General features: G+C 49.1%; 5 protein-coding genes across 5 annotated transcripts; 1 reads left to right on the top strand and 4 right to left on the bottom strand.

The window, feature by feature from the left end:
- Nucleotides 1-1,100: 1,100 nt before the first annotated feature.
- On the bottom strand, nucleotides 1,101-4,431 carry I303_106248 (pH-response regulator protein palA/RIM20; the record flags this gene model as incomplete). Its single annotated transcript, XM_018409549.1, has 12 exons — nucleotides 1,101-1,509; nucleotides 1,574-1,791; nucleotides 1,853-2,194; nucleotides 2,259-2,483; nucleotides 2,542-2,722; nucleotides 2,775-2,853; nucleotides 2,910-3,144; nucleotides 3,217-3,411; nucleotides 3,474-3,592; nucleotides 3,649-3,820; nucleotides 3,883-4,126; nucleotides 4,196-4,431. The coding sequence occupies 12 exons, from the start codon at nucleotides 4,429-4,431 to the stop codon at nucleotides 1,101-1,103; spliced, it is 2,655 nt and encodes an 884-aa protein (XP_018261822.1).
- A 549-nt stretch (nucleotides 4,432-4,980) lies between these two features.
- On the top strand, nucleotides 4,981-6,844 carry I303_106247 (uncharacterized protein; the record flags this gene model as incomplete). The annotated part of the gene is made up of 7 exons (XM_018409548.1): nucleotides 4,981-5,411; nucleotides 5,471-5,744; nucleotides 5,831-5,926; nucleotides 5,989-6,173; nucleotides 6,242-6,370; nucleotides 6,475-6,697; nucleotides 6,776-6,844. 7 exons carry the CDS (start codon nucleotides 4,981-4,983, stop codon nucleotides 6,842-6,844), a joined length of 1,407 nt encoding a protein of 468 aa, XP_018261821.1.
- Nucleotides 6,845-7,075: 231 nt separating this feature from the next.
- Nucleotides 7,076-11,406, bottom strand: I303_106246 (uncharacterized protein; the record flags this gene model as incomplete). The annotated part of the gene is made up of 14 exons (XM_018409547.1): nucleotides 7,076-7,540; nucleotides 7,642-7,689; nucleotides 7,793-8,448; nucleotides 8,516-8,753; nucleotides 8,818-8,903; nucleotides 8,972-9,230; nucleotides 9,289-9,522; nucleotides 9,584-9,700; nucleotides 9,756-9,869; nucleotides 9,921-10,096; nucleotides 10,161-10,249; nucleotides 10,306-10,994; nucleotides 11,088-11,195; nucleotides 11,263-11,406. 14 exons carry the CDS (start codon nucleotides 11,404-11,406, stop codon nucleotides 7,076-7,078), a joined length of 3,423 nt encoding a protein of 1,140 aa, XP_018261820.1.
- A 307-nt stretch (nucleotides 11,407-11,713) lies between these two features.
- On the bottom strand, nucleotides 11,714-12,297 carry I303_106245 (uncharacterized protein; the record flags this gene model as incomplete). Its single annotated transcript, XM_018409546.1, has 3 exons — nucleotides 11,714-11,725; nucleotides 11,793-11,960; nucleotides 12,061-12,297. The coding sequence occupies 3 exons, from the start codon at nucleotides 12,295-12,297 to the stop codon at nucleotides 11,714-11,716; spliced, it is 417 nt and encodes a 138-aa protein (XP_018261819.1).
- An 840-nt stretch (nucleotides 12,298-13,137) lies between these two features.
- On the bottom strand, nucleotides 13,138-13,760 carry I303_106244 (uncharacterized protein; the record flags this gene model as incomplete). The annotated part of the gene is made up of 3 exons (XM_018409545.1): nucleotides 13,138-13,149; nucleotides 13,224-13,382; nucleotides 13,458-13,760. 3 exons carry the CDS (start codon nucleotides 13,758-13,760, stop codon nucleotides 13,138-13,140), a joined length of 474 nt encoding a protein of 157 aa, XP_018261818.1.
- Nucleotides 13,761-13,854: the final 94 nt, after the last annotated feature.

Raw genomic sequence — 13,854 nt, 5'->3', positions numbered from 1 at the left:
GGGGTATCGATATCGATACCAAGAATAAGAGTGAAGGTCTATTGACAATCGAAGCTCGAAGATCCAAGTTGATTAGCCTGACAAATACTAAACATACACAGTATGAGAAGGATCGAAGCAGTCAATAGTCAGGGAATTTATGAGTGCAGAACGTACCGGTCTGATTGATATCAGGAGGGTTCCATGGGTATTTACAGGTTGCCAAATTTGACACCCAATCAGCTCATCTCCTCTCAACGTACATCCAAACCGAGGTCCCAAAGCGGATTAGTCACAGTCCGGTCATCCGATCTAATCAACACTCGTACTCCTTCCCATAACGCCATTCCCCCTTGCCCCGCTTTCGCATGGGTTCTAAGGGGTACAGTCATCTGCAAGTCTCCCTTTGTCCATCTTTCGATACTTACTGAATATCATACAGCTCAAGGTATTGGATCGGTATGCGCAAATTGAGAGGGTCTAGTTCGACCGATTAATCATTGTGCAGTATCACAAAGACCCTTGAGATCTGAGATCTGCTTGGGAGGAGCCCTTTCATCCATTTGATTTGTGGCTTATGACCCCCTTTCTCATCCTTTCATTTCGCATTGATGACCCCTTACCGTTCCCCTAAGCGAAGAGATTATCAGCATCACCGATCCTTATTTCTCGTTGACTTTGTTGATAGGTTGATCACGATACATCACAACACCACACTGTGCTCCCGTAATGCCACCAGTGATTGCTTTCTGTGACACTATGGCTGAAAATTAACTGTACCCCACCAATCTCAAGTGATCTCCCATAAACCAAGCACAGTACATCAAGCACAAAGTGTCTGAGCTCAGTCCTTACTTGTCGAAACTTGGAGACGTATCGGGGATACAGTAGTGTCGTTACCGCCACAGAGGAGGGTCATTTGCGATTCCAAAAGGCTATCCTCGCATTGATGCGACAAATACCGGATCTGGTCTTGGAAGTGCTGTGATGGATTGCATCTGAGCTTATCGCAATGCCAGTAGAGCAGATCGCTGGCATCAAACAAAGAATCAGGGCAATAGCGCAGGGCGAACAGCACCCTTGGCGCGATCCATGCATGATCATCTGTAATACTACGTTTACTACACCACTCCGCCCCCGCCTCTTCTAGTTCCCTTCGCATACGGATTCCTATCCGCATCACCTATCGGTCCCTTCGCAGCAGCCGCCGAAGCCCTCGTCACTCGCCTCGGAGCTGAGTCTGCCGGTGGCGGCGGTGCAGAGCGAGGTTGAGTCTGTATACCTCCCGAGCGCAGGATAGGCGGTGGCGGAGGCGGAGGTAAGAAATCTGCACCGGATTGCCATTGACTGGAATTTGGGTGAGCAAGGAAAGGCTTCGGCGGTGAAGGTGGTCTGTGAACAGATGGAGCGGGAGATTGAGATTGATGTTGTGCTGGCGAGGGATATGATTGTTCCGCCTGGCCCGGCGGAGGTGTATGAGATGAAGGCGTCTCGTTGAACGATACATTCTGGAATTGGTTCGTGATTTGCCTGACATTGACCATTTTCAGCTCAACTTGTATATACAGTCTGGAGGCTAGGATACTTGACTGACCCGACATCCGCTCTCCTTGAATTCAGGAACTGCGTACAAGTACCCTTGAACTGATTCAACATCTCCGCAAACGAGTTGTAGAACTTGATCCCTTCCTCCGCGTTGTCGACGATTTCTCTCCGTTTCCAGTAGGCCAGGTCCATATCCTGCAATTTCCTCTCTCGTTCTTTCACTATCGGATCATCCTTTCTTTCTGATATGAACGCGTCATTCTGGCTCTGAAACGATGACCCCACATCATTAGTGATCCTGCTGTTTTACCATTGTGCAATCACTTACCCGTATGTGTTCAAGCAAGGAATCCTGCTTAGACCCCTCAGCATCCATTTCTTCCTTTATTCGATCATACTTTTCCAAGCTGCGCCCAAACAGATCCTCGAACCACTCAGTCTTGACATCACCTGTACCCCCATGAGCCAAGCGGGTAGCTTCGGTCAGAACGGCAGGTCTTATATCGTCAGCCGCTGCGATGTTTTTCGCGTCGTGCACTAGTCTGGCTCGATGTGCGATGCGGTCGTCCAGCTCTTCGAGAGATCCTCGAATCGGACGGACAGAGGGTGGTAATGATGAGGATCCGTTACTTGACGATGACGTCGAAGGGACATAATCATTGATATCGTCCTGAAGCAGCAAATGAGTTTTCGCATCCCGGCAAGATGATGCTGGCGCGGCGTCTGCAGCTCACCTCTCCACCGGCCAGGATCTCAATCAGGCGACTCCACTCTTCCCATTTGACCCTGACTGTGCCGTCACTGCCTGCTGCCTGACGAATTGTTGCATCGTATTGCTGAGCAGTCGCAATGAGAGGCTGATTGGCGATGTGCGATGGTGCACGATTGGCTTGAAGTCCAGGCTGACGGCTAAGAAGCGTCTCGTTTTCGGTAGCTTCCTGATCCAGGATATCCATTGCCTGCTCCCAGTATCAGCTACTATGTGATTTGATGCAGAAAATGGAACAGCCGACGTACATCATTGAGCGCTTGTGTATTCGCCTTGGATAACCTTTCGACCTCTTGTAACAGACTTCGGATACGATCAACACCACCGTTTGAGTCCACTTCCTCCGCCTTCTTGAGCAATGAGGGAGGCAAACCGACTGGCCTTTCAAGAGCTTGTATTGATCCCGGTAAGTTGAGAGATTGAAGTGTACTGTGCACGATGTCAGCCAAGCACGCTCCAACGAGCAGCACATTCAGCTCACCTCGCGGCCACACCGTCTAATTCTTCTCGCTTCCCATCCAGCTCCCGGACCAAGGTGTCTTTCCTGTCGTCATATATACCTGTGAATGGGATTAGTCGCTTGTCGGATCAGCATCAAGAGAAATCGTCCACTTACTTAAAGCCAGATGCACTCCATAGGGTACCAAGGCGCTGAACAACGCTGGCATACCCGCTCCTCCACCCATCAACCATGCGATAGGATCGGAGACCTCGGTAGGTATGGCGACCTTGACCATGCCGACGCCGTTGAGCGGCGGGAGCTGGTTGGCAGGCGGGATAGGGCAGACATATACCAGGTCATTATCTCGCACGGCCCGATCCAAAGCAGCTTTAACAGCGGCTTGCAGATTCTGCGGCATCATCAGTCACTAGCACTTTTTGTGACATGACAGATGATTGTGGTAGTATCGATAAGGTCTTACCTTCAGATCCGAGACGACCGAATCGGCCACACCTTTCTTTCCAGCCTCCAAGCCCTTCTTAGCCAGTCCTTCAGCTACGCGTAGTCTAGCGATCTCTTCTCCATATCTGCTCTTCTCCAAATCTTCCTGACTCAGTCGATATTGGGCAGCAGCTTCGAAATGATTCTGTTTGACCGTTATATGCGCTATCCAATTCTACATATGGAGCAGCAATTAGCAACCAGGTCCGTCCGCTTGAAGGAGAAATGAGGACATACTGGGGGAAAGAACGATGAACTTGGGTAATCGGTCCCGTTCATCGATGTCAGAGCTGCCTTGTAGTATTCGGATACCTTCATGGACAGCTTTCCTATCAGTCCATTCTTGTATGATCCCTCTATACGCGATAACGTCGTCAGCTGTGTCTCATCTCGGCAATACCAGCCGACTTACGTAGGACAGCTTGTTGCCAATAACATTCCTGCGCCTCGGCAAGCACAAATTCCTTTATCGTGCCCAAGAAAGACTCTGACATGTCATAGCCCGCAGCATGAGGGGACGATAACTCCGATTGTAAGGTAGGTAACAGGTTTCTGATCAGATGCTCCAGTACACCCGCCGAAGCCTGACAAGATATACAGTCAAATGAGCTTGACTGAGAAAAAGAGATCGCGGGGAAAAACTGACAGATAAGTATCCCAAGGCTCGCTTGATACTCTCAGCTTCCGCCCTACGTTCTGCTGCAGCCATGGACGCATACAATCCAGCTATATTGAAAAGTACGCTCGCTCGCTCGAATGTCAATGACGCTAGCGATATTGGAGCGTCGGGCGTGAGCGAGTACGAAGGAGGGAAGGGTAGGTGATAGGTGAATTGCAGTGAAATATCAGAGGGAAACTTTGTCAAGAGGAATGCCAATTGTGCATGATACCTAATAAGCTTTCTTTGAGCGACATTCTTCCAGACTTCTTTTGTGACTGCTCGTATAAAGGTTACATACCTCATCAGACCTCGGACTATTTCTGGATGACCTTCAGCTTTCGCCTCTACCCATTCTTTCCGCAGAGCCACCAGGGACTCGACATCTCGCTTGAATGCTTCTGGATGGGCATCTCGGAAATGCGTCGAGATGTAGTTCAAGAGGTGTTGTGAGAATGAAGGGAGGGGTAAAGCTCGCTTGGTTGGGACAGGTAAGAAGTTGGACTGCGGCAAGTATTCAGTCAGCCATAGCACCATGGTACGTCTGGTTCGTCAGCATCACTCACCATCTTGGAGCCGACACTTGCCAATGCTGCTATTGTACAAAGCTCGAAGAGAATATTGAGAAGATGATTAATTTAGGACGAGGATCTTGTGTTTGGTCAATGACGATGAGGTGGAGGCGCCTCTACGACTTTTGGGTGGCGGACAGTGCGTGTTTAGCTCTCCCTTTATCTTATCTGAGAGCTGAACACCGTCAATCATCGTCTTGCGTTCTTGAGTGAGAGCAGTCGTTCTGTTGTCCGCATTTATGCATACACTAACGCGTATCTACCCAAGGCCCCCCCATGCATAGGAACATCCAGAGAATTCCAGTGAACAGAGGATGAGGTTATCTATTTGTGCCTCCCTCCTAAGATGTCTGTGCCTTCCTCCACTCGGCGTCTCCTTGTCCTCAACTTTACGCGTCAACCTGATTGTATTGAGTTTACTTCTTCTCTATGTACAGAAGGGTTCATCATTCTCAATACTAATTGACCATTTGCTGACCTCAAAGAGGCTCAAAGCAGCCTACCGCCCGGCAAGATGTCACAATCACCCCTGGCAAGAACCAGAAGGAGCTTACCAGCCTTCTCTCACGCGCCTTCCAAATTATCCAAGTCACACTCATCTCGCGAATTAGCAGAGATCGATTCCCCCATATCGACTCCTTCTCATTATCCTTCCACGTCTACATCTAGGCAAGTCCACACTCCCAAACAGGTCGATACACCGACACGATATCGCAATGCCACGACATCAACCTCAACACCGCTTACTCCCAAGATACATTACTCGCCGTATGCGCTGAGTACCCCTCCGCAGGGTATGAGCAAGAGCTCAAGCATCCCCTTCGATATGGCTGCCTCAGCGAAGGCTGCTCGTCGAGCCGAGGATGAGCGCCGATCAAGTATGCCAGTCCTGGATACCCAGATTAGAAGAAAACGGTTTGTCCGACAAAAACCTATTTGGCAGAGGTCAGCTTTGCCGCTGTCTCCTCCTTCATAGGCAACTAAGCTGATGATAGAAACTGCAGGATCTCTTCGATGCCCACTCAGCTCTACGACAGATTAGCATTCGCTACTCCTCAGTCAATCTACGACATACTTCCCGACGAACATCTGGCCAACCCAATAGCATTGGGTATACACGCTATACATTATCTGCTAGTATACCCTTTGTTCTCTAATCGTGACGAGCATTATAGCGTCCTGCGAAGCGGCCGAGAACCTACGGGAGTGAGCGGTAGATGGGATCAATGGGAGAACGAAGGGAAAACCAAAGGTGTCGGTCTATTGTCCGGCTACTCGGTGAGCTAAACTATTATCTGGCGAGTTTTGTCATACGCCCATGTATAGCTAACTGAGTTCTTCACTGCCTTGATTCGCCAAATTAGCGTTATCTCTTCCTGATCCTCCTTCTACTCCTGTCCGTCGGCAACGCAGCATACCTCTTCACGCGATTCAGGACATACGATATGCAACTTCGATCTGTAAGCATGTCATCTTTTCTTTGAAGAGCTCCTCCATCCAGCTGACTTACGAGTACGAATAGGGTTCTGATCCCATCCACTCGCCTCATGCCTCGCCCGTTCCCGCCCCCAAAGTCAGATCTGAACCTGAAAGCGATATCTTCGCTTCCTCTACGCTATTATCCACCAGTACCATCTCTCATGCCGGCTTAGCCAAGTACGCCAGATTGACGGGCAAGGCATTATGGTTCATCCTCAAATTCTCCTTGTAAGTCAGCTAGGTTTTGGTAGGACGACGCGTGTCCGCAGCATAATTGATGAGGCTATCATCTGCAGCTATTCGATCCTCTCAGCTTTTGGTAAACCTCAGAAAGACGCTCCTAAGCTCAATAATTTCGGTTCGAACGACAAAATCCAAAGTCTCAGAGTCTGGGATCCGCCCGAGTTCTGCTTAGCCTTTTTCTGGTATGTCGTTCCCCCCTCCCCTTTATTTTTACGATTTTGATATACATTGGATTAGGCTGTATCGATGCTTATTGACGTATGATTCGTAATTTGTGTTCTGATAGCGCTTTCCCACCTACTTCACCTATCCTAACTCATCTCCTCGTCCCTCTTCATCCGATCTACACACCCCTCTTACATCTCTCAACGACCTTCCTCTTATCTCAACTCGCGCAATTTTACTCGCAATTGGTCAAAGACCGCATGTTGCTCTCGGCAGAGGTCATGAGGGAGTACGACCAGCGTTTTGTCTATAAGAGGGTATTTGCGAATAGGGTAGATCGCGGAGTAGGCACTAATGAATGTCAGTCAGCTAGACATCGAGGTCTCATGCCAGTCTTAGCTGATGTAATTTTGAAATGATAGCCGAAATCATCTGGTAACACAGCTCAAAAGCATCCCTTGGACCCTGAGACACTCTCCTCGACTTCTTGACCTTCCTCCCGGATAGCGTATCTCATTATTTTCACAATTGAGGACACATAAGTCCGTATAGCATTATGCATTTATCATCATGTCATGACCCAGTTGTCGTTATGGTCAGTTCATTCTTGCAATTCATCATCATTAACAATTCGCAATGCACGATCAACGGCAACAAGTCGCTTGAGCGTTATATATACAGCCAACTGCCCTAAGCTTGGGCATATGACCAACTCCTCGACCTCAATTCTCAAGGTGTTCATCGCTTTTCGCTATATCCTGACCTATTTCTGCCGGCGGCTCTCCTTCGAACCTCTCCATCGTCCTGGGCGATGGCGGGGTCTTATACATCCTATCTTGACTCAGCTGGAACGGTGAATTGACTCTCTCGCTACTCCGCGATTGGCTCGGCGACATCGAAGAAGACGGTGAAGGGGTGACCACCTGAGCGGGGGAAGACACTTCTGGTGAAAGCACAATTTGTGGGGTATTTTGGGTAGCTTTGCTCGCCTCATCTGTTGCCTCTGCTTGAGTGAGATCAATGATATCAGGTCTCCCCGAATCCGTACGATCCGTCGAAAGGTTATTGGTATTGGCTGTCATTGTCGTTGAGCCATTGTCGAGTATTCCAACTTGCTCGATGGCTGATACGAGTGATTTTCCGGATTCGTCTATTGAATGTAAGAACCGAAGTAATTCTTTGCAGAGCTAGAACACCCATCGGCATCAGCATCAGTATCAGCATCACAAACGCATCGACTACAAAGACCACCTTTTTCCCTACCAACGAAGCAACAAGGCTCACTCACATGGAATTCTTTGGCTTTGATAGCTTGTCTCAACAATCTGATCGTATCCTAGTACCACACATACCCAAATGCAATCAGCAAACCGATCTTCTTCCAGTATCATCGCGATCGGAATTAAACAAACAGAAACGAGCAGAACTGAAACACTCACATCCACATCCATCTTACCTCCTTCCTCAGACTCAAATCCAGCCACACCACCATCCTCGTTCAGTCCATGCAGAACCAACAAATAGCTAGCTGCCGTCCGGAGCTTTCCCTGCTCTAAACAAGCTTCAAACAATGTCCTCGGTGACCCTACAACGTCGAAAAGCAATTTCCATCTGTCCACCTCGGTCTTCCGTGCACATCCCACCACTACTTCGAGGGAATTATCGAAATGATCCAAGAACTGAATGACCGCCGACAACACATTTACATCTTCGCGAGGAGACGAGGTACCCGGATTCGGCGTGGGTGGGAACGAGTTGAGATCGATCACGTTCTCTCCTTGCTTGGCGCTGCTGTTTTGAGTCATTTGAGGTAGGCTGCTGATACTGGAACTTGAGGACGATTTGGCAGCCTCATCTTCCAGCACAGAATGAAGTAGTATTTCGAGAGAATGGGCGAAATATACTAGTCCGTCGTAATGCCTCGCAAGGATCAAGGCATTCAACAAATTCTGCTGCGGAGTAGACGAGAGGTGATAGCGCAAAAATTGGGGTAAGAACAAGTGGGTGGACGTTGAGATTTTGTTTATCGGCCAAGGTAATCTGAGTGAGGAGTCCGGGTCCACTCCAATGATGATAGCTTTGTCCATTAGTATCGCTACGAAGGCGAAATTTGATCGATCAGCTCATGCACCGTTCAAATGAACATCGTAAATTCCACTTACACAATGGGTAGAAGTCCAACCTCAACTTCACGCTTTCTTCGACTTCCTCGTAACTATCACTCGTACTGTTCACCCTTGTTGCTTCTATGGTGAGCGCGTCTAGCCAAACTCGCACATTCTGTCCGTCGTAGCCCCACAAGGAGTTTTCCAGGGTTGCCACGCCGTGCAAGTGGGTCCAGTACACCTCGATTCGATCAGCGAGAATCTGCATATCGTACCTAACTTCATCTGTGCGTGCCTATGTGGGGGTCCAATTTATCCAGATTAGCGATGGAGGGCATGCCGCAAAGGAACAAGCTCACTCTGCGAGGACGAAGTAGGACCAATTTGCCATCTACTAAGAAGATGATCGTAGCTACAATAAGATCATCTACCGGATCTCCCAATTCTGCCGTGTGATTGAGGGTCAGCGGGAAATCCGCATAGGTGAACAGGATGCGAGACACCGGGACTCACCTTTCTGCGCTGGCGGTATTAGCCAACTCATACCCCTGACTCTACTTGGCACCTGCACGATACCTCTAAAGCTGATACTTCCGCACAAATGCAGTTTGATCGATGTCTGCGTGGGTAGAATGAGGAAGTGGTATAGATTATTGTCGGCCGTGTACACCAAGAGGGAATTATCGAGCAGGGTCATTACGAGAACAGGCGAAGGGAGGGTCTGAGTATGCAGTATTTCAGTCAAATCAAGGTCGCGAGAATATAGTCGGATCTATAGTTTGATCAGATGGTCAGCTTGGAAACCATTCTGGTGGACTATTTCAACCTACTTGATGAGTCTTGTCGACATCTACAGCGGCGATTAGAACATGGTGGAACCATAAAAGACCACCTCGAACTGAGAATTCCCTCTCTTGCCTCTCTTCGGGAAATAATTTCCACCTTCCAGAAGAAGCCGAGTAATGAGTCAGGCCTTTTCTCCCGGCGACCGCTATAAGCTTTCCATCTGATGACATCGACGCGTAACGAAGGGGCCAATTCGTAGCGATGTACGCGGATGGTATCTGCGATGGCCATCATTCGGTATTAGAACACAACAAGAATACTTGACCCAAGTCAGCTCACCTTGATACTCTGCCACACGTCCGACTCCGGGTTGATCACGCTCATATCAGGCTGATCAGCTCCGCGATATACTAGAACTCGATCATCCATCTGCAAGAAAGCATATCTCGTATTATCCTACTCGCCGTTGTAAGCGATACTAAACCTAACTCTCCGAGAGATCTGTGCTTACAGGAGATTGTTGGCTTGTCGAAGCGCTCTTCACGAATGACACGACCTCGATTTGAGGACCACTGTCCATTCCGGGACGGAGAAGGAACAGCTCAAGATTACCGGGCGCCCAGAACTACCGAGAGGAGTCAGCCATGGGCTCAGATATTGCGAGGAAAAGACGTACAACATCAACAACGCCAGCTGGACAATCATCTCGCCCATGATCCTCCTCTTCCTTGACTCCACAACCACCAAGCCTTCCTCCCATGCTCCAAGCAGCCCACCCTTTCTCATATCCGGCCGCTAAGCAGTACCCGTCCCCGGTCCACGCCAGACTGGTGACTCCGCCGGGCGACGCGTCTATACCTCTCATGAATCAGCAGACGTCTCCGAGTGGGCTATTTATGAAGAGTGATGATCTCACGTAGATTTGCGGACATTCTAAGATCAAGGGTATGCGAAACCTTAGGTTGAGCAGGATATGGGGGCAGACTGATGATATTGATCTTGCCGCTAGCACCAACAAATGTCAATGATCTTTCCCTCACCTGAGCAGTTGGGTATCTCACCTAGCTAATCCAACAGCTACCAAGCCAAACCTCGGGTTGACCGCTACTTGTTCCGCATAGTCCTCTACATCCCCCTCATCTTCCTCGTCCCTCATCAATCCAAGTGCTTCCACTCTTTTCGTCAAATCATTTGTTTTCGGCGGAGGATGTATCCGTATTCCAGTATAATTAGGACCATTGATCAACTGAGACTTCAGAGACTCAGAGGGAGTCATTTGAGCGAGCTGAGCGGACTGATACATGACGTATAATCGTCCGTCTTGGTTCAAAAGCGTGTATAAAATAGGTAGGCCGGGCAACCTAAATGAAGTTATACCGATGGGTAAAGGATCTTTCAGCCAATCGTTATTACTCGAGAGGTCATATATCGAACAGTCCATCTGGGACTCGGAGTCGCCGTCTAATGGTGGCGGAGGGAAATGTGATCCGGCAGGTGAGAGTAGTTGGCTAGGTACGGGATGTGGAACCGATAAGAGAGAAGGAGGATGTTGAAGGACAAGTAGTAGGTTATGAGGCTGGGCTACCAAAGACTCGCATCGGCCCATAAGGAATGCAGTGCCGAGGCAGCGAAGTTCCCAGCCCATCACTACGTCTCCTTCGCCTGGTCCGGGAGTGGAGGGTCCAGGGGAGTCGTAGGATGGTCGAGACGTCGGTACCAGCTGATAGAACAGCAAGTGCGAGGTGTTTGTCTGCAGCAGAGTCTTGTCAGCTCATACCACAGTGCGGCTCATTGTAGGGCGGGATCATTCGCGTCTGACTGCGCTTTGTACGAAAGCACTCACCAGAACGATGATACCCCTTCCATCATGAGCCCAGAACACGTCCACATTTACACCAAACCTCTCTATACTAGCTTGCGACCTGACAACGGCAGCTTGCAGGACCGTGGGCTTCATATCATATCACCAAGCGCATCAGTAGAAATTCATGCTTCATGATCAGCGGGCGCAAACTCACTCTGACATCCCAAACGCCCAGGCCATTCTCAGTCAGGCTGACAAAGAAGTTGCCCTTCCTACTTGATTTCAATCTTCGTATCGGGGCATCCTGCAAGGGCGCAGGCGTATTGACCAGTCTCGTTGTCGCTGTCGGCCAGTACATTGCTTGACACTCTTCTCATCCACTGCGATCCGATGGCCGACACTTGCAGTGTACGAAGACCGTATCAGCTTGGATTTGTTGTTGTTGTTGCTTCTCAACGCAGCTGACGCGATGCAGCGGGGAAGATCGATGCGGGGTAAAAGCCATTACGTAAGACCCGTATCTTTTCGAAATGGGCAAATGGACAAATGATTCATCGTGCCAGTAACTCATGCATACTGCCGCGGAGTACTACACAGAAGCCAAGTAGACGACTTATACATAATCAACGTACCGACAGCACCTATAAGATGGTATGTGATGAGTCTCAAAGTAGGTCCTGAGCAAGCAGTCAATCAGTCAGCATCCCGAAATCAGCAGCCGACGGATGGCCAACAAAAACCTACCGAGTCAAGCGCCGGAACGGCAACGCCGTCTTTCCACCCTGCCTGCTTCTCAGCCTCTCCGGGAGGACACCAGACCCTGGCATGGTCGTGCTCCCTGCCCTCGAGATAAGGGTACTGGCTGATGAATTTGAAAGACGCAGCCGGCTGAGATCCTCCTGTGGCGTGGCACTGTTCGTTTGTAAGGAGGTTTTAGTCAGCACTCAGCTCACTACAGAATGACTTAGACTCGTCAAGCTGTCGCCGTATCAGCACGCACTTAAGCACTCACATTGAAGGTGATTTTGTCATTTGGGACGATCTTGAAGTCCGCTTGACCGCCTTGAAGGGTATACGTTCTCTCGCCTCCTTTGTCTGAGGCATAATCGCCCGACCCGACCTTTTTCTCCCACTTGAATTCGGTATCCCCGTCGTACTTGATCACGATCTCGTCCAGCGGAGCAGCAGTGACAGATACTATGTGAAGGCCCAGGAAGGGCAATAACATCGCAAGAGCTCTGCAGTTCATTGTGCGAAGTGAGAAGGGTGTTGATCTGTGATCAGAAAGAGTAAGAATAAGCAGGTATACAGCACAGTATTGTATGATGCGATCGTTCAGGCTCAGATAAGTAGACCGTCAAGGTGTACTAATTGCTGATGATGATCGTGCGTATGACTATCTATTCTATTCTCTGAGATCTCGGTTTTGGTCTGCCCCTTATATAGCTTGCATGCTATGGATCAACCTCGGGCCGCTGGCTGCCGGTATGCGCCAACCGAAGTCATTCATTGGTACGCAACCAGGCCGATCAAAGGTGATTAAAGGGTATATTGATTGATCATGGAGAGATCGTCAATCATTATCCTGTCATTCACCGAAGCCCGAGCGAAACATCAACAATTAACTGGCAAGGATAAAGGAGAACCTCGTCTTTGAGTGGGCATTGATCATTCGCAGCGGGCTACGTTTCATCAGCAAACGAGTAAGCCGAAGACGTTTTCTTTTCATCTTCAACTCATCCGACAAAGGGCAATCCGTTGAGCACAGTTCACCAGTCGTGTCCGGTGCGCTGGACTCCTCGCGGCTACACCATTAAGATTGACCGAAAACCTTCGACCCGAATCCAGCAATACGACCAGTCGAAACACAGACATTCCATTACACGGAGATGAGATAGATCTTTGCATCCGACTAATAAGTCAACCTAAGCCTTGACTCCGAATATTTCCCAGTAGAAAGCACATTCGGACCAAGTCAAGAGGAACGATTGCAAGTTGGTATCACATATCCACTGGCTATTGATTGAATTGTACATACAACCGCATGATCGATTCTCACCTATCTTTGTCGAGCTACAGTATGGCCGACTCAAAGCTTGTTCTGAAATTGCATACAGCAGAGCGATCAGCACAACCTCATTCAGCACAGGCTTACAGCTCCTGCGCTGTACTCACCGAGTCAATGTTATCTTTCGAGACCTTTCCAAAGTCATCGTTATCTTCGGTATCGCACCATACAGAGACCGCGTCCGATTTTTCTCCGGTCAAGAAGGGGGATTCACTGTGGAAGGTGAATTCATGGACGTTCGAATCTTTCTTAGCTTCCGTGTGGCACTACAAGATCAGGGTCCTTGATGAATCAGTCGATCCTCGTATGTCTATGTCAAACAGCATGGACGGTGGACTCACAGTGACATTCGCCAACAAATTCTTGGTGGGATCATCCCTGATCCCGTTCTTGTCCCATTTCTTATCCTTATCATAGATCAAGAACGAGAAATCAGTTGGACCTCTGCCCACATTTAAGGGTCTCGGCCAAGTGAAATCTCCAGGATGGACTTGGCCCGCGATAGTCCCATATAACATCCCCAGCGCGGTGTGCTCTGTGAACTCCAGATTCACTTGGGCTAGACCCCCAGCTTGCACTTGTCCGATGAAAGATGATGAGAGGATACTAGAAAACAAGATGATTGATGCTTTGTCGAAAGACATGTTGATTGATCAAATCTCAAAATCACTCGAGTTTTATTTGATTTCTTACTTGATACCCAATGGGACTACATCGGATTCTTCGGCGGTATTTATC

Source organism: Kwoniella dejecticola, chromosome 7 (assembly GCF_000512565.2).
Source record: "Kwoniella dejecticola CBS 10117 chromosome 7, complete sequence".
NCBI classification, from domain to species: domain Eukaryota; kingdom Fungi; phylum Basidiomycota; class Tremellomycetes; order Tremellales; family Cryptococcaceae; genus Kwoniella; species Kwoniella dejecticola.
Note: the sequence above shows the minus strand (reverse complement) of the source record. Positions and strands in the feature narration are given on the sequence as shown.